We start from the raw sequence: 27,630 nt of genomic DNA, 5'->3' as shown, positions 1-27,630 counted from the left end.
TTAATTTATACCTCTTGAAATTTTTAAGAGGATGTGAAAGTAAAACAGAGCAAAGGAAGTTGAAAAGCGAGCAGATAAAAATTACCAGGACATATGTAGCATAAATTAAAAAACCTGCATCTCTAGGTTTATGGGCCACAAAAGATATTCAAAGTTTTCTATACTATCATACTATTAAGGATACATAACTTGTTTGAATGCTGAACAGAAACAATTTTAGGATAAATCTTAAACCTAATTTCTGGGGAAACAATTTGTTTATTTATTTATTATGCTTTCTGGTACTGCTATTTTAAAATGATCGGGTCAATCTCGATATTGAGATAAAACATTAATGTTTGAAGACTTCTCAACATGAATTGAAAAATCTTCATCAGTTTCTCTTTGCTCATTTTTTTTTTAACATAAACTCCATTAGACACGTAAGAACATGACTAACGTGAATCCAGAAACTGTATAATGCATTGGGAGCAAAAGCAGATCATTTATTTTAAAATGGGGGATGCTTTGGAGTTCATCACAAGCATTCAGACTAAAAAAAGAAAAATATTTTTTATGACGAAGATGGCGAAACACTGGAACAAGTTGTCCAGAAAGGTGGTAGTTGCCCCATCCCTGGAAACATTCAAGGTCAGCTTGAACGAGGCTCTGAGCAACCTGACATAGTTGAAGATGTGTCTGCTCATTGCAGGGTATTGGACTAGGTGACCTTTATAAGTCACTTCCAACCCAAACTATTCTATTATTCTATGATTCTATGATCATAATAGCTATTAATATCACCGAATTGTTGATTCGTGATAAAATGTAAATCCCAAGTGTGGACATATTGGCATCACTCAGAAACATTATCTATTCTGGTCTCCCCAACAGCAAATTATTTGAAAGACAACTATTCTTTCAGAATTTTCAAAGCAAAATTGTAAGCAAGGTACTCCCGTTTCTTGTGACAAATGGACTACCAAACAAGGGACTGTGCCAAACAAGGGACTAAAATAAGAGCAACAAAGAACTGTAATATAAAGGATAAAAGGAAAAACATTGCACACAAGAAAGGATAGGAGAGTACAGCAGAGAAAACTCGAGATGACACTAAAGTCAAATTTTTTATGACAGAAAAATATAACAAATGGAGTAAGAACCATAATTCCCTACAACCATAGAAATGATAATATGATAATTTTACTTCTACTCATTTCTTAGTAAGAAACACCATTACGTATGAATACACATAACTCAGCAAGTAATGAGAGTGTATACTATGACATATAATTCTCCCAAAATTCAGTTAGAATACCCAAATAATTCAAGTCTGAAAGTTATATCTCAAGGCCTCCAGGATTAGGTGCCAAATTTTAGAATTTGTTGCTACAAGCCTGTCTACTTTATTAGGCTACTCATGAAATAATGCAAACATTTCCCAAATTACATTTAGGCAAGTAAAACCCTTAAAATATCTGCTGAGTTCTGGCAGACCAACAGTAGGGAGCTTGGTAATGTTATTCAGATCAGAATCTCATTAATGATTATTTTAATTCTGATACTATTAAAAGGTTCATTAAATGCTAACTGTACTGGAAAAATAAAGAAAGATTAAAAAGCTAAAGACACAAATAGGATAAAAATGAGTGCTAAGAACACAAAAACAACCAGACTTAATCAGACTATAGATATATTTAGTTCAATGTCAATGGCTAAAAGTATGTTTCTGAGGTAAAGTACAAGTACAAACCAAAATATTTTATATTTAAGTCTTCCAGACTCCAAGCATTTCCAGATTTCTCTCATAAAAGGAGAATTAAACAATTCAAATTCAGCAATTCATTTACATTATTCTCTTCAAAGCATATGGCCAGTAATATATTATTTTCACAAGAAATGGTAAATACACACTTCCATGATTTTTTTCCAGTGGAAATTGTCATCTCTGTAGCAAACCCAAATAATTTTCTTACAAAATTATCATAAAAAATGAAGAATAAAGAGATAAGAAAAAAACAATGCTCAAATAGTGTAACAAAACATAAGAAAGTAAAATATAAATGTTTAGTGTTTCTGCTTTTTCTGGAAAGATAAAAATCTAGAGTAATCACCATAGACACTTCAAAATAAATGTCTTACCTCATATGCATAGCCCAAGAAAGAAAATTGACTCCTAAAGTAGCCAAGTTTGTAAATACCTATGAAGACTAAGCAGCGGATGATTTCCAAAATTCCTGCTTTGGACCTAGAAAAGGGAATCAATTCAGATTAACATCCAATCTTTTCTTTTTTAACTTCAGTGAAAAACAGAAAGTAGAATTAGTCTGTGATGTCCTGCATCGAGTCATCTTTCATAACCTTATAGTTAAGTTTTTATAATATACACCTTTTCATGGGTCTATTTCTATAAATTTTACTAATTCACATTATTAACTCCCTTAGTTATACACATATATGTCATACTGACAGATTTTTAACTATCCTGAAAGAAACTGTTCAGTCCATAAAAATAAAATGTATTCCTTTCTGAAAATACAATGAACAGCAGGTGCAAAGCAGTACTGGCCCCTCAGTCTCAAAGGAAGCTTCTATTCCACATTTCTGCTTTGGCAGGGCAAATAGTTTCTTTGTGAGAAACTAGGGCTGCCACTTACTCTTCTGTAGGGCCATAGTGCCTGTATGCCCTACTTCATAATGTATGTCTCACTGGGCTTGTGTACTCAACATCCAATTTCATTTGAACCCATACTGATTAAATTTAGTCTTAAGTCTACACAATCTTCCACATGATATTGAGCTACACTGTGTGCTTTTCATATACCATCACTATATCTGTCACCTCTGGCATGCTACACAGGACTAACACGATATGATCGCAGTCTGTCCTTGAACAGCTTTGGGACAGCTGGCAGGTCCCACTCCCCTGCCAATGTCCCAAACCCAAAGGTGTGGACCCAATAAATGCAAGCACAGTGGGAGATATGACTAACCCATCCCCAAACTTTTCTGCAAGGGATAATATAAATGCAGCCACCAATTGCTATGGGAACACTCCTGTATTTAGATGCTGGCTAGTCATGTGCTGTTTTCTAGTCTACAGAAAACAACATATGTGTTCAAGTATATCTGTATTTCTTTATCCATATAAATTCTGACACACTTGAGATTTCCATATAATTATAGTAATACATAATGAAAGAAGAAAAAAACCCTATGTTTTGTATCTTACTTGTTCTCCATAAGTAGTCCAAAAGAGGCCAGGGACAGAATGATAAAGCCAATTCTCAGGAGAACAGTTCCCTGTGATAACATCTGTTAAAAAGTAGGCAAAGAATTCATTTAGAGTAATTTGCTGAAAATAAACTAAGTTTGTACAGAACAGTAGCTTCAAATTCCTCACTCAGTGGTGTTAGTGTCTGCTTTTAAAGTAATCTATCTAGAGTAACTACCTTAATAGTTGTTTCCTGAATGCTGCATTTCCAAAATAATGTTTCATGTTATCCCCTTGTGCACTTTTTGTTTTCCTAAAGTTACTTGATTCCCTTATGACTTTAGAAAGAGGGAACAAGTTATTTCTAGACAAAAATCCCAGCATCCCTGTTCTTTTATTTTCATCTTATGCTACCAGGTCTTTACAATAGTCATGTATGAATCCCAGTGGACACCAAAACCAATGTATTGGTGAGAATAACAATTCACATGACATGACCATATTTGAGAAGAAACAAAATTAATGTTTTCCCTTCATTACAACTAAACACTCAATTCCCAGCTCAACAAAACCCTTCAATTCATATCATTAACTTCAATCAGACCTAAAACATTTTTTAATGTTAACATGTGTGTGAGTACTTGGATGAATAGTAGCATGGGGACTTCTGTCCTTAAAATTTACATAAAAATTATATAACTAAAATTCAGGAAAACAGAAATTATTTTGATTGTAAAGTTTTAATTTTTTTCATTTACTAAATTTTCTTTTGTATTCTACACAACTGCCTTTGAAAATCAAATATTTAATCAGTTTTCTTATTTCCTTCTTGACTTTGTTTCAAATATTAGTTTTTTCATTAAAAAAAACAACAAAACAAAACAAAAGTAATGGATCTGAGTTATAGGAATCTTTTCTTGCTTCAACAGCAATACAGTTTACGAACATCATCTTGCACTTCCACAATGCAAGCATTGGAAAAATAAAACTCTATGAATGTCTGCCCTGATTTCAATAAATCCCATTCAGTGACATGCCCAGCTTCCTTCAGTGGTGGCCCCAACCCCTTGAAGAGATCTAAGGTAAGGATCTGTGAGCGTGGGAGGCCACAGGAGGATATTCTCAAGTTTTACAGCTGTGTGAACTTAGAGTGCCCATGTTTGCAAAACACATCAAACCACACAGTCGGGCTGGAAAGCTTTCTGTTGTTTTACTGAAGAATCACAAACACCTACTTAGCTATCTTTAACAAACAGTTATTGAACAAAGAAAACTCAATCCCAGCAATGAGCAAGCTGAACAGCAGCCTCACCAGTTAACAAGCCAGAACACAGGTCTCACAAATGATACCTGTCAAGCCACTCTGTTTCACAGATTTATACCAGGAGAAAATCAAACTTATTACTGCATTTCTATATTTCCAATCTGTTCCATCCCTCCTGATGATAACTTTTCCACTGTTAGCATGAAGCAATTTGTTTTGAAGTGACAAAATGCTTGGACAGAGTTTTTTTATAAAAATCAGGCACAGATTCTATTTGAATTTAATAAAATGAGAAGTTCTTTAACGGCTCATCTAGTCACAGTGAGTTCAACTCCCACTTCAGCTTCCTGTAGAAACTGGGTCATACAAAAATTCAAGAAGTGAGCAAAGAAAAACATGATTTGGCAAAGGCATAAGGGAACTCACCCATAAATTTCTGAGAAATGCTTTGATATGTTTTTCAATGATTGTTACTTGTCAAATAAAGGAGTTTTCCAGGGAATGAGGACTGGAATTCAAGACTTTTCTCCTTAGAGACTGTCCTGACTTTTAAGTTTTCAGGTTTTCAGGTTTTGCTTTGTTCCCAGTGTGATGCACCGGGTTCCGCAGACTGCCTTAAAAATGTTCCCACAGTGGTAGGGCACTATTCTGAGAAAAAGAGGGTAAGGTTTTGTATCTCTCTTAGGCAGGAAAGAGAACTGAACATCAAAACCAGATTTCAATCAAGTTCTACATTAGAATATATAGCTAAAATCACACTTTATGGAAAATTAATGAAACTGCAATGGTTTTCATACAAGAGCTAACACTTGCTTTCATGGAGGATCCAAGAGTACATGCTGTGAATTAATAAGGGTGTCCCCAATTTCCAGTTTAAAAATGCTGCATGATTTCATACTTTTCTGCCTTCCCATGTTTATGAGCTGGCTACCATTAAACAACCAGTCACCAAGTCCTGGGCATCTGGGTTTCCTCGTGATTCCAGTTTCAGAGAACCGAGGTGCTGATTCATTCTACTTGCCTTTAAGTACCTCCACTGAAGTGCCTGAAAACCTATTATTAACCTACACTTTTGCTGTAATTGGTGAAGAGAGAGCATTTTGGGAATGATTCGATTTCTTGCTATTAGCTAGACTGCAAGTCTAAAGCCTAAATTTGGTACTGCAGTAAGAGTTGGATTTGAGTGAGTGATGGAAACACTTCCCCAAAGTAGACATTTTTGGGTCATATTTTAGTGGTGTTTTGACCCATAATTTCTATAAACTACATTTTTTCTTTGCTTAAAAATACATTTTATTTGACATTTACAGAAGAGTAGGAAAAAGAAATTAAAAATTACTCTTTCAAAGTTAACATATTTTCAGGAACAGTAACAATTTTTATTATCATTTTTCTATTATATTGTTGTTGATGAACATTGAAATAATTATAAGCTTTGTAATAGAGACATAACTTTCTCTCCACAAAGAAAGAAAAGAGTTGTGACCCTGCAAACTTTTTTTAAGCATTTTTTCAGACTTGCAAAAATGGAGCTCAGAGTTATCATTTGACCCTCTATATTTATCTAACCACAGAAAAATAAAGCATAGATTAAGAACTTGAAAGGAAATTAATAAATTGCATATCAGTTTGAAACATGCAGTTCCAGGGAAAAAAAAAAAGGGGAGTAGAAATACTTTTTAATGTATGTTAGTCAATCAGAAGAATTGAAGCAACCTTATAACTTAAAAAATCAAACTCAAATATAAACAAGCCTTTATCTTTAAATGGTTAAAATGTTATGTGGGGTTCTTTGGCATAATAACTACCTGAGCCAAATGGGATCATATTTTATAGATTTGTTTTCGCAAGCCAATTTCCATTTCTCTTCAGACACTCTCCTACTTGAACCATAGTATTTTGAACACTAACTGTTTGTAAAATTCCATATGGTCAATACCCCCTGTGGACCAGAACACGAAGGACTGGAGAACTCTAAAGCACAACCTGCAGATCACAGTTAATTTCAAATTGCCACTATCATCAGATTCACACAAAAGCATGGCACTGTAATGCTTGAGCACAGTGTTGCAACTTTCCATCTCCCAAAACTTCAGCTTTCTGGAGGAATGAAGGGTGAGGCATAAAGCCTTACTGGGAACCCTGAAGGTAGAAGGCGTAAGTTACCCTTCACTGTAGGTACACACACCACATTCACATACAACAAAAAAAGTGCGTTCCCTCATTTGTGCTCCTAGCTAAGGATTACCAAGGAATTTGCAGTGAAATACACCATGATGCCATTGGGAATAACAGGTTTTAGAAAACCAGCCATGCAGCATAGATTTTACTGTTATTATTTTGCTTCTCCAACTTTCTCAGTGGTATAGTTGTATGCTGCCTTGATTCTTTTATTTGCTTTCAAACATGTATCACCCTATGAAGTGGATGCTGGCAGCTGAGGCATCCATTTCCTAGCCACTACTTTACCAAAATCAACAAAATAGTCAGTGGGTTATATCGCTAAACTAACATCCATATATTAAATCTATGCACTGCAAGCAGCAGTGTGAAAAGAATGTGCCTTTTACACCTTCATTAGAGCTAGCATCCTTGGTCCACTTAAACATAGTATGTATGGATGTATATATAAAATAAATGAGTATTTATATACTGGAGTATTTGTATAAACAGAGAAGCATGTGGGACCACAGCAGGTTCCCCAATTACAAGTCAGCCACAACTTTGCAATGTGGTTATTGGCTGCAGTCAAACAGAAAAAAAATATTTCTGTTGGACTTTCATTTCATTGAAAGCTTTAAATATATCTTTGAGCCTTAAAAAAGGAGGGGGAGGGGATTATAGAATTTAGTAAGTAGTTTACATGGCTTTGTAATCAACGGAATGCTACAGTATTATTATTTTATGGTTTTTTGTAATGAAAAAAAATAATTCATTTAAACAAAGGAAATGTTATAGCAATGTATATTTAGATGAGCAATCAAATATTCCAAATTGACTTTTACATTTCAAAGAACTCAGATTGTTTTATTCCTTTTGAAGCATAACACAGATGTATTTTCTCATCCTGATTTGTTTCAAAAAAATGCTAGGTATGATGTCAGCCTGTTTCATAAGTTAACAGATGCCCTGCTGTCATAGACACTTTCGACACTCAAGTTAGGAATGCTAATACAATGCTATGAAATTTATATTGTTAGGTGTCCTTGGCTGTATGAACTCATTTTAACTTAGAATTTGTATGAAAAAGAAATTGTAAATTCTTAGCAATATTCCATGCACAGTACTTGGTGATGTCCTACTAATGGACACATTAATTGTGTTCTCAACTTTCAAGAGATCTACCTTACTGCTTTTCGTCTACTGTTCACATATTCACAGAATTAAAAGCACAGTAAATGTTACAGTATCTATCAACAATAAAAAAGACACTACAAAATGTGTTTAAGGTGCACTTCACTTTGATTTATGTGATACATGCAGTTCTGGAGCTATGAGACTTTTGCTTTGAATGTACTGCAATTTTACACTCTTAGCACTCTCTCTGGGACTGATCCAAATCCCATTTCTTCAATGAGCTTTGGATCAGGTCTAGATGTGTAGAGCTCAGAAGCAATTTTTATTCACTGGATATAGTGCAGATCACTATATAGAAAACAAACACAGTATGCTCTCTCCTGTGGAAAATATGTATTTGTTCTTTCTTGTTTTGCTCTTTTCACAAGTTAAATGTAGGTCACTCAGACAGAAGGTATATGGTTGCTCATTACGGATAGCGAAATTTAACACTTCTGCAGGGCGTGAGACCAAACACTGAGCAACTGTAATCACTTGAGAAATGTAATAGCTGTGTGCTGTGTCTTATGGTTATTATGAAATGGAACTTATACCTAAAGATGAGGAAAACAGTTAGTTTTCTCCATTTATGGAGCTATGCCACAGTTATGACATAATTCATAGCCAGACAGAAAGTTCCAGTTGTATCCATAGACATTTCATAACTCAGTGTAGTGGAAAACTGATATTGAAGAAAGATTTTTGCCAAGTAAAGTTATTCATACACAAGCTTCCTTCTCATGACAGATTCCCCACTGTACTGCAGAGCGATGCTGGAACTCTGCCTTGGGACCAGCACTTTCTACACCCACGCTGAAGGTTTATGTCCTGAGATGAGGTGCTTCTAATCCCCTGTGCTCTCCTTCTTATCCTTACTGCCTTATTACACCACAGTTTTGTGCAGAGAATTTTCTAGTTGCTTTTCTAAAACAAGTTCATAAATGGTGTATCTTCAGGATGTTTCTTCCATGACTGAAAGATTTTAATGATCATCCAGGGCTTGAGTGCATTTTTCGACTTGCCTTATTACTTATTCTTAAATGGCTGCAGTTACCAGCAGAGAAAATAACGTGAGCCATCCATTTTTTCCTTCCAGGACCCAAAAGAGGGAAAAAACAAAAAAGAATAGAATAGGAAAAAACCTTCATGATCATAATCCTTACTTCTTGTTGCTAAAAGCAACAGCAAAAGAGTAAAAAAAAAAACAAACTGGAAAATCTTGCAAAGACTTTTCTCAATATAAGAACATTGGCAATCATGTATACTGTATAATTTGTATACAGTGGAGCTATTTATTCTTATGTTTGGCTTAATTTCCTGTCCTCAGAAACAACTTAGAATAGGCTAAGCCTTGGATGATTCAGTAATCCCCAAATTCCCTGCAGTTGCAGTGTAACCCTTTGCAGAGGTAAATAAAATATGTAGAATAACTTATTACTAATCAGAAGAGTATGCCTGAGGTAGCTTTTATATTATATCAGGAATGCTACATGCTGCAGTTTCTATTGAGGTGGGCAGGGGACAGTAACCACTGCTGGCCAAGGGTTGGAGATTGCCAGGTGAGCATGCCAGGACAAGACAGGTCCACAGGAGACCAGAGGCTGAACCCAAGAGGCCCCTGGAATGCTCACAGCCTGCCTGTGCCAACAGGGATGACGCAAACACAACAAGAAGACTGCTGTTTAACCAAGGAGGTCTTAGAAAGAGCTTAAGAAGATGGTCAAAGGACAGTCTATCAAACTGATAGACTTTTGTGGTGTTTGGGTTGGTCTTGGTAGGTCTTTGACTGATTTGTGGGAATATTAAATGCATTAAATTCTGCTTCATAACTAGAAAATTTTAGCTTTAGTACTTTAGAGTCATCATAGAAGGAATGAAAAAAAGGACCTTGGAATGATCTGAAAACTTGGAAGCAGTTAACGTCTCACTTCGTGTAGGTGGAGATGGCCTTGTAGTTCACCTTTGGAGGCTGCCAGGTATCCATAGAAGAACCAGTTACCAGGGAGGTCCCATCAGCCCATAAACAAGGTGATATATACATGCCTCTCCTTGCTATATTTCTATCAATGCTGTTGTATGTTGGAGAATGGAAGAAGAATTTGCCCTGACTGTGTTACTCCAACTCTGAACTCATGCTGACATGAACTTTCCCACATGCAAACACTGAAAGACCTTTGCAATCTTCCTTCTAAAACCTGGACATTATTGGCGTCTAACAGTATGACCAAACTTGACATCTTAAAACCTACAGTGTTTCAAGCCTCATGATGTCCTACAAACTGAAGCAGACACATACGCCTTCCAGGAAAATTACTTTTAAATTTAATTACTTAATTATATTCATCTGTAAATAACCGATATGGTTATTAGATACTGCTTCACTAAACATTATCAAACATTGTATATTTAATATTATAGAATTATACAGAATTATATTTAGCCATTTATGTTGATTCTTTTTACAGAATCTATTTATTATTTTCAAAGTTCCAATAAGATACGAGTCAGACTGTAGAACCTCTGCTCAATGCTTTAATATTTAAAAATGTTGTGTGTCATTACTGTTAGCACAAGATGTTATTTCATAAAGGTAGGAATTACTTACAGTCACAGTAGCAAGGAGTTCAGTGTACAAGTCCACTATTACAGCAAAATGTACAACTGCATAGCAATTAAGATAAGCTGGTACAATTGGATTGAAGGGAACTTCTTTTCCAGTGATCTGTATAAAGCAAAACAGATATTAGTCTTCAAGAGTGACCTGCTCCTTACTATACTTACAAATACAAAAAGGAAGACAGAGAATTGCACAAAGATAATCTACTGTCAGACTCATGTATTACCTACTGTGAGACAGAGTTTAACTCTGTGTGTGTGTGTCTGCATGTCCACAGCTAAAAAAAACCCCAGAAATTACTGTACTCTATAGAACAGCTTTGAAAATCTCTTCAGGAAATGAATAATGAAAAAATAAATAAAAAATATATTTTTCCTTTCAAATAAAAAGAAAAAAACCCCACAGCTAAAACACTAATTTCCTTCAGTTTCTGTTCCCATTTCATCTTCCCCTATGCTTTATGACTGCTAATTTGCTAATTTAAAATAGCATGTGTAGAGTTTTTAACATTGATCCAGTAGCATTAAGAGGTCCAAGTAAATTACACACAACTGAAAGCCTGTGCATGTTCTATTTACCACCGGGATTTCCTCAGGAAGGCCAAGTCTAGGTTTGCCTGGTCCCCAGCCTGGCCCTTTGAATATGACAGAAAGCTTATTGCAGAATCCAGGTGTGGCCCAAAATGTGTTCCAAATATGAGCCAAGGGACGTAGCTGGAAAAAAAAATCAAGTAATTTTTCACTGTTAGTAAAATAAAGTTTAATAAAACATCATATTTTATTCATTTTTAGCTTTCAAATAAATGATTTATCAAACTCTGTAAAGAGAATAAATTAGAAATAGATGAAGATAGTGCAGAAAACTTGGCTGAAATAGGCAGAAGCCATAACAAGCCCTTGGTTTACTGTGAGGATTACAATGACTTCTGCCCAGAGAAATATGTGTTTTTCCATCTGTCCCTTCTATAATCAATCCAGAGTATTTACTGGTATATTGTGTAGCTATATTTATGGTAGTTTTAATCTAGAATTTGGTTACTGGGACCTTGACATGACATACTCTCAATAACTAAATTACTTGGTATGTAACTAGAATGGATATCGTTGCACATCCTTCCAGTTTCCAGCCCAGACACTCATGCAGGTAGAATTTCTCATTCTTTGAGATGCCTCCTTGGGTGAACAGTCATGAAAAGCAAATACAGACTCCACTACTCTGCAGGTTTTTACAGAGAATTTTTATCTAGCTTAAATGAAACCTGGACCAATAAATCTAAGAAGCATCACACCAAGTACTTTTTTTTTCCTTTTTTAATTAAAAAAAAAACTATTTTCAGCTTGTTCTGGAGGTTTGGTTGAGACCATGACAGCTGCTATAGAATCCTGTCAACACAAATCATTCTGGAATACACTGAACAGCAAAATGCAAAAGAGATATAAACAGTATCCAAATAATCATGGAATTTTTTATGAAATAGCAATATTTAGAGAAGAAAAACAACAGAAAAAATATATTTTTGTCCATGCATTACTGCATATTGCAAAACAGACATCATTCAATCCAAAGCCTGTTATATCACTGTATCAGGGCTTAATTAGATGTTGATACTTTGGTCTGCGTTTGGCCCAGCCACTTGTGAAAGTTTGTTCTTTTACTGCCAAGTTATGAGAAAACAAGCACTGATAAATGAGAACTTTGTCCTTGAAGCAAGCATCTTGTATAAACTGAAATTAATTGCTGTCTTATGACTGGCTCATCGCCTTTCAAGGGCACTTGAAGGAGAAACTGAAGAGGAGAATGATGAAATAAACCCCCAGACTCAATTAGAAAAGACCCCTGAGGTATAACGCGCATGCTCAAGCGGAATTCCAAGGTACCCACGCATGCGCAGAAGAGACACCACTTACGTAACCAGGGGGTGGGACTGAAGGCCTCTAGCTGGATGGTGCTGGCCACACCTGCCCAGGTAGACTTCACCAATTAATTGTATAAAAAGCAGAGAGCTCATGCTGGGAGGTGAAATGAAAAGTGCAAGCTTCACATCAAAGGACAACGTTGCCTTTTGCAGGGACGCCCGCTACCTTGGGAGCCTATTGACTCTCCGAGAATGCAGCTTCTGCTATGGTAATTATAGGCATTCTGGGTCGGTAAGATAACTTCATATAAAACACCTGGGTAACTGAGGGAGTTGTACTGAGGGTTTATTTCTCTCCTCCTTCCTCTCTCCTGGGTTTTTTTTCATTTTGTTGGCCACCTCTTAATAATAAATATTGGTTGAGTTTTCAATGGTGTTATGGTTTCAGTTTCAGTATCTTTCTGAACTCTCCCTTATTACAATCACCATTGTAATTAGTTGTTGATTTTACTGTTTTGTATTTTCATGATTACTACAAGTTCTGCATATACTCAGTGCAGTGAGTAGAAATTACTGTCTTGCAATGAAATACTGAAAAAATTTAGGTAATGTAGATAATTTAGATAATTGACTGTGCAGCAATGTAAGGATGGTCTAAGAGAGGACTGTGCCTAAGAGAGGACTTTCTTTTGAACATGACTGACTGTTGAAAATACCAGAGTCAGTGATACAAACTGTAGCACCTGGAGCATGATGGGATCAAAAGAATTTACTGGATGTGTTAAGCCATATACAACTTTTGCATCTTCAGCCTCAAATGTTCCTGACGGAAGAAGAAAACAAAAGAACAACCAACAATCAAATTCAAAGGTATACATATTTTGGCCACACTGACTAAACATGAGAGAGAAAACCTTTTTTTGCTTACCAAATATCCTGTCCCAGATAATAAGTGTGCCGCCATAATTTTTGTCAATGCAGTAAGGATTTCTACCTATAATAAAAATCATTTATGAGACAAGTAATGACATACAGAAGAATACATGCAACTGAATTATGAAGGAAAATCATCATTAGCATCACTTATAATCTAAAAATAAAAGTTTTAAAACCCACCACTCCTTATAATTCTAAAAAATCTCTTTTTTCTTACTATCCTTACTGCTCTCTTTCTATTCAGATTCAAACATGCAAACCCAATGTGTCATACCCAAAATTTCTGTGAAATAGAAGGATTCATTTGTAGAGTAAAACTAATTCAAAATATGTTTATCAAGACAAATTAAAAAGCGAACAAAAATAATTTCACCATTTTTAACCAAAGAAAATATACGCTAAATACATGTATATGTAATCATCTCATTAATGGCTGTCAGCTGTCTCTGTCTTCTATATCTTAACCTGCCTTCATTATTATTGATTTCAGTGTGAGGAAAACTGATCCTTCTATGTTTTTCTAGGGAATGTATTTGTACATAGACTGTCCTCAAAGGTACAAACAAAGAAACATCAATTACATATCCCAAAGTTCATGGAGATTCTCTGGAGTAACTGTACAACCCTTGATCAGCTCCAGAGTGATTCAGCTTAACTTCAATCAGGATCAGAGGATAAGTTTAGATTTACAGCAGAGCAAATAAGAGCAGAGTGTCTCCCTCCAGGATTACCAGTAGTTGTGCAAATTTTAAGGATTAGACACTTAGAGCATCACAGTTCTTTAAAAAGTCTACACAGTGCCATAAACACTTTACACTGGGAGGATATAATAAATGTTAATAACATCCTCTGTACATATAACTACATATTTGAATCTGTTTCAAACTTTTCTTCCGTTCCTCTATTTTTTCAAACTTATTATCTCTGCACATTGAATGAGCCAAGGACATCCATGAAATTCACTTCTACTCCTCAGATATGTCCATGACATTTTTCAGTATGCAATGGAGTTCATTCTTAATCCAATTTACGTATGCTATATAGTCTTGAATGCCTCTGAATATTGATGAAAAGTCAATCATCATGCACTTGTGTGGAGTGAGAATAATTCAGACAGCCAAAACCAAATTCCAAATTCCAGCCAAAATTAAAACATTTAACAGTTCTTCCAAAACATAACCATGTCTTTTCACACTTACAGTGCTTGAATTTGAACAGAAAAGCGTGTTTGTTGATGATATTTCAGTAGTCAGGGAAGGATAAGATATTTTTCTATCATTCTTCATATGTACAAATATTGAATTGTTATGCTCAATCTTCAAATTCTTTCATGTTATCCAGACTTAATTTCTGCTCAATAATTAATCTTAAACATAAAATTTTTAAAATAAACTTAAGTTCTTAAAAAGTTTTTTAAAATAATGTGAAATTTCTAACTGAACAGGGACTATTTTTGATGTAATGGTCAAAATTGAAATCTTTCTGTAAAACTGATTTTACAGTACAATTTTACTACATTATTATTACTATAGAAATAGTGAGCTTGAGAAAAAAAAAAAAAAACACACCAAAGAATAAGAGGTTCCATTTTTATCTTACCATGATGAACTCTGTGATGACTGGGAGTATTAAGAATCCACTCCAGAGGCCCAAGTTTGGTGATAACCTTAAAAAACATAATGTTTCAATGAACTTGAAAATACTGTATAAGATCAAGAAAAAGTGAAAAGAGAGGGAGAAAATACAAAAAAGAGGATGTTTATCTTATGGTGAATTGCATAAAAAGACAAAAATGCAATTTTTTTTTGCCTAAACCATTTCCCTGTAGTACTATTACAACAACTTTCATGAAAAAAAGAATAAAATAGTAAAACATAAAAATTAAATTTCTTTTTGATCCAGCAGCAAATATTGTTCTTATTGTTATTATTAGTTCATGATTTTACGAGAATCATGGAGAGAACTGGGAATCAAGAACTAATAATAGCATGGAGTCACAGTGAAGTGATTGTCCTGCTGCACTCAGTACTGGTGAGGCTGCACCTTGAGTATTGACTGTGTTTTGGGCCCCTCACTTCAAAAAGGACATTGAGGTGCTGGAGCATGCCCAGAGAAGGGCAACAAAGCTGGTTAAAGGTCTAGAAAACATGTCCCATGAGGAGTGGCTGAGGGAACTGGGGTTGTTTAGTCCAGAGAAAAGGAGACTCAGGTAGACCTCATTGCTCTCTACAGCTCCTGAAAGGAGGTGGTAGTGAGGTGGGCGTTGGTCTCTTCTGCTATGTCTCAAGTGAAAGGACAAGATGAAATGGCCTTAAATTGCACCAGGTGGGGTTCAAATTACATATTAGAAAAAAAACTTTCACTGAAAGAGTGATTAGGTATTGGAATAAGTTGCTCAGGAAGGTGGTGGCATCACTGTTCCTGAAAATGTTCAAGAGGTGTCTGCATTTGGCACTTGGGGATATGATTTAGGGGTGATTCTAGATGATCTTTAAAGTCTCTTCCAACTTTGATGATCCTGTGATTCCATACGAGTTGTTTCACTCATGCTTCTTATCCGTATCCATGAGCACTTGGGATCCAGTGTAACTCGGTGATTCAAGTTATGTGAACACTTTACGTGAGCAAATGGCATTGACCCAGAAACAAGTACTCCTTCCTCCTTCGGTACCTTTGACTATTTGTTCCTTCTATCAGTGACCTTCTTTTATCCCAGCACAAATGCAGTAACATAACAAACCTGATTAGGGAACTGATGCAAATCAAAACTAATTTTGCTTTGTTTTTCTCAGTTAGTTTAACCCAATCAGTTCCTGAATCTGATCCAACATATGCTCACAAATACACTAGCATGAGTTGGAGGCATGAAAAGAAAGTAGACCAGCATAAATTCATAGTGGAGCTGCAATTTAAGGCAATGAGTCAACACTACAGAAAGTCCAGCCTTGATCATTCTGATACCAAATCCAAAGCAATAGAAAGCATAATTGCCATAAACTCAACTCTAATTTTCCAAGTTTTGTCAGAAAACATGGATGAATTAAGTTTGTATCAGCAGGGTTTATACTAAATTAGGAACTCTCCGGTATTATGGAGGAAAGCCACCACTGACTTCAAATTTTGTGCTCAGGTTAGCTCGACAAAAGTGTGTGGACACCTGAAAACAGCAACCATTCCTTAATCCCAAACACAAATCCATCAGCCACAAATTGATAAAATCACCGGTTAACCAAAAAGGATCTGTATTCACAATATATTCTAAAATGGTATCTAATCACCATGTCTTATGACCATAATGTTTTGCAGTTAAAAAGGAGGGAGGGGCATAAAAGCAGCTAAATAAAAATGCTTAGACCTTAAGAAACAAACTTAAGAATCCATCACTTTGTCTTTTACACAACTTAATTAGTAAATTTAATACTCATACTGCTGAAGGGTTAATCTGTAATATAATAATAGAGATAAGATCGGCACAAAATACAGTAAGTACAGAAGCAGTCATTACTCATGAGAGCAGGTCCATTTGTCTAAAAGCTAAATATACAAGGAGTTTTATTCATTTAATGTTTACAGAACAAAGTCACAAAAAATGGCAATTCCATTTCTCTTCACAGTTGTGCAAGTGCAAGTAGATCTGGACTCAAAAAGCAGACTTAGTACATTCGTCATATATATTTAAATTGTTATGAATCAGGAAAGTATCACAATAAAAGGGAAAAAATACTTTTTTTTTCATTTTTCTCTTTAATAACAGCAAAAAGAACATCTACCTAACTGGTTAAGTAGAGTGTTTCTGTAATTAAAGGAGTGTAGAATTGAGCAAATTCTTCAGGTAGAGAGAACTGTAACATTTGTAGCACCTTTCTTAAAATCCTGCATACACTTGACTGGAAAAGCAGAATACTGAGAAAAGTTTTTTTTGTTTCATTTAACTCAGAAGCCAAGGATAACATAAGTAGGACCATTTGTATTTCTTATTTCTCCCTCAAAATAAGTTCAAGTCTGAAAAGACCACCTCATGGAAAGAAATAATTCATCATTCATGCTAGTTCCATTTCCCATCTTTCTCAAGCAGAACATCCCACTGTTTTAAGCTGTATGAGATGTGACCACTAATTTAACTTAATCCAAGACAAATGTCTTGGATTGAACTGTTACCCAGCACCTGAGAGAGCAGTGATTTCTCTATTACACCACACCTAACTTTAATCTAGTTGGTTTTAATATTTTTTTAGCTAAGTATTTTAAAAATTTTTGTGAAAATAAACCAAATCTGCACTAGGAGAGCAGGGAATCAGTACGGAATAGCAGTCTTCACTCTTAGCCTACCTGTGAATTATAATAAAATATTCTCAGAATTAATAACTTCAGGTCTCAATGCCCAGCTGATTGAATTAATATTTTAAAATTAAAATTCATGATTCTGAAAGTCTACATAATACATCCATATGCCAAAGCAGAACTTTGTGTCTTGGGGCTCCCTGAGGACCTCAGGAACCTACGTAAAATTTTAAAGTATTTTTTACTAATCCTAGAGAAATTACTTTCTTTGGATAATGAAACCTCTCTCATTCTTTAAAACAGTCCTTCTTGGAGTGATGACATTCAAAAATCTACTGAAATATCTTTTCTACAGCATAATAAGTGACTGATGCCTGAGCCTACTTCAGTCAAGGTTTCTTCCATTGCAAAGATATATTAGCCACACACTGATCGAAATATCATCTGAGATAACAATTATAACTGCATGACTTTTAAGATCAGAGGCAGTACAGAACTCTGTACCTGATGAAGCAAAAATCCAGTATGATGAAATAGCAATCCATAAAGAAATCCTTTGTCTAAAACACATCCAAAATATTTTTTCAACACAGTCAAAATGGTTCTGGGTGCTATTTCTAGAAATTTCCTTTGCTATCAGTAAGTTTACTTCTAGATGCTTAGCACATTCCTAAAACATAAAAAAATGCTGTCCGTGGAAAACTTGGTGCCAAAAATTTTATAAATATTTTATAAACATATATGCTATAAATATAATTAATTATTCCAACAAACAGAAACATATTATTAGTGGAAAGCTGAGTTGTGAAGGCTTCTGCAGCACCTCATGGCAAAGAAGATAATTATTTTGTTTAAATTTGTTGAATTTTTCTATATTCTACCATTTACCTGGGGCAAAACTCAGCAGATTTTTCATCAAAGTAAATTGTCAAGGCTTGGATAGTAGGACAATTTTTGCCAGGCAAGATTCTGACACTGCCATGTCAGGCTGACAGGAACTTACTGCAATTGCAATGAAAGGAATGAAGTTTGTAGGAACAAAATCTAATGTGGTGTAACAACAGTACTTGTTCCAAAGAATGCCTATCAGGTAACAGAGAAGAGAAAGGCAGCAGCAGTTACTCGACCTACCCATTTACTTTTCATCTGTCAGTCTATCCTTGTTTCCATGCCTTCATTATATCCAGACATTTTCCTTGGAGAATCTCAATTTCAAAGAAGCATTCTTTGTAGAAGTAACCAGGCTTATGCTGTAGTTGCAACTAGTCACCAAAGCATATACACTAAGTCTCAGTTATTCAAGAAAGAAAAACATTTTCAGCTTAAAATAGTGTTGTATTCAAGTTGACTTTTTAGAGTAAGAATTTTCACAATGTTCATAATTCAGGAATAAAAAAAAGTTTTTAAAAAAGCAAAATAAATGTGATAAGAATAGCAGATCAGCTCAGTTTTTGTTGCCTGTAATCAGGATTTTCATTAAAAAAATGGAAATGCTGCTACTGTGATTTTTGTATCAGACTTTTTTACTGGAAAGTAGTTTCAAAAGTAAAAAAAATAAATCTATGAAATGCCATTGTTCAATATCCCTACCAACAGTATTTCAAACCTTATTGCATATTATTCAAAGGAAATACTGTGAATATAAAATATTCTTTATCTCATCACTTTGCAGTGATTTGGGGAATACAGAAAAATAGCTACCAATCCCTTAAAAGTTGAAATACCTCAACTGTTGTCCCACAATAACCTTATCTGTATTTTGACCAATATGAGTGGGGATTTACATTTGTGTTTGTTTCCCTGATATAGACACCTACAGTTCTAAATCAACCTCTGTCTCCAATTTTGCCTTTCTCAATTAACAAACACGTCACGTGCACCAAAACTCCCATGCTAGTGACCCACAGATGAACTTCAGTATTCCAACAAAACTCTTATCCTACTTCCTTCATTGTTTAACATCTCATTGCCAAAATAAATTTTTCACTTGTCAAAGTCCTTACAAATGTACTCAATAAACTACCTGCAAATCAGATATGTAGATGTCTTTCACATAATAGATATAAAAGCTTTGTCAGAATTCTCCACAAAAATCTATTCTTTCTTTCTTTACTTTAAAAACCAACATATTTCCTCTGTTGTATTTGGGTATCACTAAATAATAAAGCAGAATTACTGACAGTAACTGAAGCAACTCTAAGACAAGTGCAATAAAAAAGGCAGGCTAAAAGCTGCATATTTAGAAATAGCTTCCATACATTACTGAATAAAACACAGTGGAATTGAAAACTTTGAAAATAATGAGAACTAAATGTTTTTTGCTACAATAGTAGTTCTTATATAAAGATGTTTCCTTTGTGACAGCAATCCCTAGTCTAAAGGAAAAGAACATTATGCAATATCTCTTGCGGCATGTAAGCACCTCCGTTTGCGGTCTCAGAGTTTGTCAGCACCAAGGGAAATCTTTATTGCCTGGTACCTGCACCACTTCAATGTAGTTCTTGTTTAAGTAATGAGAAAAAATCGTGACATGAAATCCAAGGGAAACTTTACATCTTGTGTAACAACTCCTCCTGTCACCACTGCAACATGAATCTTTACTTAACTCTGTTTCAACATGAACGCTAGGAAGGAAAGTCGACTGAGTAGAGCAGGCAACCTTACAGTAAAACCATTCGTATATAAAAAGTTCTGCCTTGTTTTTTTTTTTCCTTTGAGTATAAGGAAAGCTGTTTGTAGCACAGCATTACTTTCAACATCACAGTGTTACTGATCTGCAGGACAGAAGAGGGTAAATTCATCCCTGGAGCATCACTAAGGAGCACCCTGAACTTTGGGGTTTCTGTTAGACTAGTTGGTAGTAAAACACATATTACAATTCATTTCCTCATCAAAATCAAGACAAGTTTCTTATTCCTTGTATATAAATCTATATTTCAGATAGTCTGGTGGGGAAATTTAAAAATAAGACCTTAATTACATTCCCCAGTAGAGCTGCTGTGTTAATTTAGGACAACACACCCATGTATTTATACAGATGGCTCTGGTGATCAGATTTGCCATGTGAAATCTCTACAGGGAAGCTGAGGAAAGGCAGAACTCCTAGGATATGTGCTTGTCTGCCAGTTTCACACTTTGAAATCCTCAGCAAACCCTGATTTATATGCCGCCAACTGTTTTCCTATCTGATTAGGCAGTTTTCTACTCCAGTAAGCATGTAAAATGGATATAGCCAGATTTCCACACTGAGGAGTGAAAAAACAATATTTATAATTTAGAAATAAAACAAGTCAGAGGAATCAGGCCTTTTGGGATCATAAAGAGTTTCATAGGGGTGAATTTCTGATAAATCTGGATTGTAGGAATGGGAAGTGAAAGCCTAGTTTTAATGGATGGTCCAGTTTAGGGCATATTTATATAATAAACACGCAGCCTTAAGAAATGTGTTTATAATAAATTGTCTTGAAGGCCCGCTGTTGTCACTTTTCATTGTTTTACACTTCAGCCAGAAGGCAAGGTTTGAATCAAACTGTCATCTTACACGAATATTTAAGTTAACAGTTGCAATAAGTGGATGCAACTTTTTTTTCTTTAAAGGTCCAATTAAGCCTTGTGGGAAAGGTGAGCACATGTAGGAAGCTTCAATCAATTTTTCCACTAAAAATGAGAAAACTAACTGGTTGTTTTAATTGCAGCATTACAAATAGCATAGCAAGGAGCAAGTCACACTTTCAGTCATGCATCAAGTTAAGCATTTTAAACAAACTCCAGGAGAAAAATTGCTATACAATTTCAGCATTTTTCAGCAGTTTGACAAATACATGCTGGAAATTGCAGGGGAAAAAACCAGAAAGTCATAAATCAGTATGCCAGTCCTGAAATAAACTAAAATATAGCCAAGTGAGGCTCTTCATCTTCCTTTTTAAACAGACAGAAATATAGTAAGCAGCCTACAGTTTGTGTTTTTAACAAATAATGGTCTTTCACATTTTCTGTTGGCTTTGAATTTAACTAATTTAAATAGCTTCTCAATGAGTACAAGCAATGAGAAAAACTCAAGAGTATTACATGTAATATGTTAAGATGGAAAATTAGATTTATTTTTTTTTTTACAAAGAACAGCATCTCTAACATCATTAATGTGGCATCCTTTCATTATTATATTAACTTTGTTTGGTAAATCAGTTGTTTAGATTCTTTTCCAAGATGCAAAATGTGAAGAAATGCCTTGCATCTCTAAGTAACTCATTTCACTTTTACCTTGATGATTCTCCAGAGACTTAATAGACAGAAGTGACCTAAATAAAACTCTTGAACTATGATTTTTAGTTTTAGGGTTTCTGCAGGCATATTAACAGTAGTCAGGCCCACTGCTGCTTAAGTAAACATTTCGCATCTGTCACTTCCAAGAAGAGTCTTTGGTGCAAGGACCAGAAGCCAATAGTCAAACTCAAGGACTTAATTATTGCGATCAAACTTGAAGTCGTTGCTTATGTTTTTGTCCCATAAAGTTTTCATTTCTGGCCTCACTACTGACCCAGCTTCAACAGGGAAAGGGAAGGATTCTTCTGCCTGGATTGTTGCCCATCAAACACAAATCACCAATATAAGCCTATTATCACGGAGCAGTCACTTTTGAATGAAAAAGATCATGGCTCCTGTGCTCCATGTTGAATTCAGTGCTTTCGAGTGCACAGCACTACACAGTTCACTTAAATTACTTAAATATTTTTAAGTCTCCCTCTCTCTATTTGCAGTTAGGTTGAAAGAGAAGATAGATAAGAATAAAATACTGGCTCGTGGTGTAAAGGCACATCCAGGTAGACTCAGATACTTAAAAGTGCCAAGGAGAACTTGGTTTTAAATAGCAGGCTCATCCTGAGGCTACTAAGGTGTCACATCGGAACTCTTAATCATCACCGAGGTCCTTAGGTGCCAAGGAAGGAACTCCATACCTCATCCCACTATATTTTTCCTGATTAAATTGTGTTCAAGTGCAGTCTACAATTAGCAGAATAGGAACAGTGTGCTCTCTTCTGAATGTTTTATTTTCTCTCATTTTTGTTATTCTTTTTATTTAAAACAAAAAGCAGAGTTATGTGCTTTATATATCTAGAAAGATAATACTTTTCTCCCCTCATGGGGGAAGAGAAACATGGAAAAGTAGAACATATTTTGCAGTTATTACTAGTATTTCTGCTTAGTGATAATGTTGTCAGCTTTGCTCTCCTCCATGTTCTGGCAAATGCAATGTTGACAGGACTTTTATCCTGCAGGTTGATCAGAAAATCTAATAAGCCATTTTGGCAGACAGGCTGGATTGAAGCAGTGAGATCTCTTTGTTTCTTGGAATCATGCTTAAGTTTTATTTTCTACATTGTATATATACTCTATCTGGACCTACAAAGTCACTGTCTACACTGAAGAAAGTATTTTTATCTTTCTAGTGGTTATTGAATTATTTGTTCTCTTTACCTCCAGAGTAAACGTTCTAATTGAGAGTTTGTGGCAGGCAAACAATGAATTTATGAATGACAAAAGCGTCAGCTTTAGGAATGGGATGAGAACTTTCTTTTGTAAACCAAAATTTTTTCTGTATGCATATCAGCAAATAGTTCATTCCCCGTTGGTTTCAGAATAATTTCTTGGACCTTTGTAACAGTGAGAAAGTATCCAGTAGGCTGTCAGATGACGTGACCTGTTTCTAGGAATTCCACTTAAATCATCTGTATCACTGAGAGTTGACAGACATGACCTTGAACATCAGAGTAGGAGAATGGCTGTAATCATCTTTAATTACATTCATCTCTTTGATGACTTTTAGTAAAAGTCTTCTGAATGGTAAGTTTCTGATCCCTTTTAACCTGACTAGGACAGATGTGTGTGTTTCTAATTTGAAGGGGAACATCAGACAGACCTGTGTCTGGTTTTTGCTACAGCTTTTTGCTCTTTCATTAAATGAACCAATGTACTAGAATAAAGAAAATTAAAGGTTTTGTTGGCATATGGTATTTGAATTCAAAGTGACCTTCCAGTATCAAATTCAAGACATACTGCAGCTTCAAAATTTTACTCAATTACATTGGATTATTAGTGATTTTACCTTTTACTGGTGATGCTTTTTAACTTAAAAAAAAACCCAACAAAACAAAAGCAAACCCCAAACTAAAACAACAACCAAAAACCACAAAGCCTAACCATATTTCTTATCTTGGCCAGAAAATCAGATCAGTCTATTATACAAGGCCTAGACATTTTTAACCTACTAACAAAGTATGTCTGTTTTTATTTGAAAACTATTGAATATTTTAGCTCTGTACTAAAGACCTTCCTCCAACTCCACAAATCAACCACAAGAACAAAACTAACTTGTTCCCAATGCAAACACTCAAAAGTGTAATAGTCAAATAAGTTTTGTTAAAATGCTTTCTAAATTCAAAGTCTCATGTCTTGATCAGATATACCTTTCAGTTTTATGAAATGAATTACTAACATGCTTCTAAAGTACAAAACTACTGCAAGTACTTTAAATAGACCCTGTAATACGTTTTTTACTCCTGTATTCCTTTCTTGTTCATTTAAATGAGACTAGTTCTAAGAAAATGCAGAAATAAAATTTGCCAAGAAATATACCAATCTCAGTTGTTAGGACCTGGAAATTAACAACTGAATATTTTATCTATTGTCTCATGCTGTCACTTATTTTTCACATTGTCTTAAAAATATTATGATTCTTTTGACCACCATCCAATAGACTTTTCATTCTCTAGAGTTTCAAGAATAGCTTTTGCTATTGATATAGTAATCACAGGTGTACTGCTACTTAAAAGTAGTACGTACATTTTTATGTATTTTCCTTAATTTTACTTGGTTCTTAAATCTGTTTGTTTAATTTCCTTATCAGACAGAAAACCAACACGAAACATAGAAGATCTTTCCTGAATCTGATCATTTTCTTAGGTATGAGCTGATTGATGCAAGGACTTTAGGACTGGGCCACAACAGCTCACCTGTACTCAAGGAGCCTAGATGGGCTATGTGGGGCATGAAAGTGTGATGACTTCATGACTTCTTTCTGTCAAAGTTTTTTATTAAAGAAAACTGAGTAGAAGTCAAAAATAAACAAAGACACAGAAAAAAACCTCCAGTACATACTGCACATAAATGCAAAATATTTTTTTGACAAATACAATACATTTCCTCAGCAAGTTTCAGTTTCACTGAATTGGTGTTTTCTGACAAAAACAAATGTACTTTTCCCTATATTTGTAGCAATATCATGTCTCTCTTTCCAGTCTGCACGAGGTGTTGCCAAAATAATTCCCATTCCTCACCTGTTTTCACCCATGTTACTCCTGGTTAATAGTTGTTCCTCACCTTTTTCTGCTCCCAGAGTTTGATGGGGTAGAAAAACTTAAACAAGGCAAAAAGAGATGCCTTAAAAAACCTGACTTCCATGAGTATGGTAAAGGGCAGATTACAGTCTTTCCTTAAATTAGAAAATTAAACAGAAAGTAATACATGTCAAAGATCAAACAGGCAAGGAATAATCTGCTGCTGCAATTACTACCATCAGGGATTGGATCAGTTGATACTTTCCAAATACAATTTGACATCTCATAAAAATTACAGCTAAACCAACAGAAACTAATTTCTGTTTTTCACAGGTGTCTATCAGGTTATAAACACACCTAACTTATTGGTTGTAATAAATGCATAATGGAAGGATATAGTTTAATATAAGCCATAGACCTTCCGAATCACCTGTGAAAATAAACTGAAATGCAGTATTTCTGCCTGTCAGTAACAGTCCTTAAACATTTAGTAGCTTTTGAAAAATTAGATTTTTAGTGCTCTTTGACTGAAGTTTTTTTTTCATTCCCTTATGATCTAGATGAGAATGGTCTGTCTGGTCATAGAAATGTTTCTCCCGGACTACAGGCAGATCTCCTGACTTATTCCATATTGGATGAACCAAAAATTGTTTTTTCTTGATTTATTGAGATCACAGAACTATAGAAGAATTTAGGCTGGAAAAGAACTCTAAGATCAAGTGAATCATTAACCCAGAACTGCCAAATGTTTTCCTCAGTTGCTTTTGGGTTGATTTTTTTTTTTTCATTTTTCATTTAAATAAACAATTAGGAATTTATTTCAATACCTTGATGCTACTCAGAGATTTTTAAAAAATCTTTGGAAAAATTCTGACATAATTTCAGATTGCCATGCACATGGTGCAATAATCACACAATCATAGAATCATTAAGGTTGGAAAACACCTCCAAGATCATCAGGTCCAACCTTTGACCAAACACTACCATGTCACTAAACCACAGCACTAAGTGCCATGTCCAGTCATTTCTTGAATACTTCCAGAGATGGTGACTCCACCACTTCCCTGGGCAGCCCATTCCAATGCTTAATCACCCTTTCAGTGAAAAATTCTTTATGACGTCCAGCCTGACTCTCCCCTGGCACAGCTTCAGGCTACTTACTCTTGTCCTCTTGCTGGTTGCCTGGGAGAAGAAAACAACTTCCACCTGGCTACAACCTACACTCAGGAAGTTGTAGACACTGATAAGGTCTCCCCTCAGCCTCCTTTTTTCCAGGTTAAACAACCCCAGCTCCCACAGCTTCTCCTCACAGGACTTACTTATAGACCCTTCACCAGCTCTGTTGCCCTTCTCTGGACTTGCTCCAGCACCTCAATGACATTCTTGCAGTGAGGGGCCAAGAACTGGACACAGAATTCGAGGTGAGGCCTCACCAGTGCCAAGTAGAGAGGTACAATCATTGCCCTGGTCCTGCTGGCCACAATATTGCTGATACTCATGTCTCTGGCCTTTGGCCCATACATCCAGAATGCACAGAAGCAGCGAAAAAAAAAAAGTAGACTTACGATAACAAAAATTCTTGTAATGGGACAATATAGTTAAACACAAGTGCGTAATGTTAAGTCACAAAGTTGTGTTTTCGCTCTAGCATACCCAGCTTTTCTTGATTAATTTCAGATATGCCTTTCCTTTATCAATAGTTCATTCTAATAAGTAATAATAAAAGATTCCAGCACCACAAGAATGGTACAGTACAGTTTTTATATAAGATTTATAGCGTTTGAAATGCTGCACTATTTTATACAAAAGGACAAAAACTAACACATGTCAAGTATGTAGGAAATACAGAAGTCTAAATGAGATCAAACCAGAGTGTACTTTTGATCTTCATGATACTGTAGTCGGAGAATACATGACTCACTTAGGATAAGATAAAACAAAATAGACCATGTCTGATCTGTTCATAGGAAAGCTGGAAAAAACCTAACATAACAAATACTGAGAAAAGTCAAAGTTATAACATAGGAAACATCTCTTAACACTACTTGAAACAACATTGGACACATGTAAAATTTAAGTAGGAAAGATAGAAAAATATCAGAGATCATATTTGGCTTTAAACTTTTGCTCTAGGCTGAAACATGGCATAGAAAATTTCAGCACAGTATGATCATTCTTTTGTAATTACTGAATTCAATGTAAATGACTCCCAAAACAAAACACCTTCCCTTAGAAACTTTCACATACTTTCAATCTTTCCCATTAGTTAAATATCATGTGGGGTTTTTTTCTATAAACACTAAATTGTGAATGTCCTTTCTTAAACTTTTCAGTTCTAAGCAAAAAAAAAAAAAATCACCTATTAAAGAAAAAAAAGAGAGATTTTTTTCCCTGTATCTTAATAGATTTTATTTTCCTCAAGGAGAAAGATGTACAATCAAAAGTTGTAAAGTGACAATTTCCAAGCATATTTGACCAGTTAATGTGGGCAAAATTATATCTAAGGAAACATCTATACTGATGAAAAAAACAACAGAAATCTGAGGAAAAACTCAACATTTCTTACCAATTGCTCCTTCATTTTAGAAGCAAACTGTTATATCTTGCACAGCAGAATGGACATAATAAAGCCTATGTCCCTTAGCCCCTAGTGATATGTACCGTCATCCTGTAACAGCACCCACCATGGGCTCCCAGAGGACACCAGAGCTGCTGGGGGATGATGATATCTCCTCTCAGAACAAGAGCTAGTAGCAGTTACCGAGACAGGATACTGTTTTTCATAGAACCCCAGGTCTGCAGCCCCCAAAAAAC

The 27,630-nt window shown here is 35.2% G+C and overlaps 1 protein-coding gene across 1 annotated transcript in view; it reads right to left on the bottom strand.

Annotated features, from left to right (window-relative positions):
• Window positions 1–27,630, bottom strand: part of AGMO (alkylglycerol monooxygenase) — a 189,705-nt gene that overhangs the window by 75,113 nt on the left and 86,962 nt on the right. The window contains 7 exon segments of the mRNA XM_018075919.3: window positions 2,122–2,227; window positions 3,212–3,294; window positions 10,399–10,515; window positions 10,989–11,123; window positions 13,009–13,088; window positions 13,194–13,259; window positions 14,801–14,867. Of these exon segments, the coding sequence (XP_017931408.2) occupies window positions 2,122–2,227; window positions 3,212–3,294; window positions 10,399–10,515; window positions 10,989–11,123; window positions 13,009–13,088; window positions 13,194–13,259; window positions 14,801–14,867 (654 nt within the window).

This window comes from Manacus vitellinus, unplaced genomic scaffold (assembly GCF_001715985.3).
Source record: "Manacus vitellinus isolate BGI_N305 unplaced genomic scaffold, ASM171598v3 scaffold_3_pilon, whole genome shotgun sequence".
In the NCBI taxonomy this organism is placed as follows: domain Eukaryota; kingdom Metazoa; phylum Chordata; class Aves; order Passeriformes; family Pipridae; genus Manacus; species Manacus vitellinus.
The sequence above is the reverse complement of the archived record's forward strand: the minus strand, read 5'-3'. Positions and strand labels throughout refer to the sequence as shown.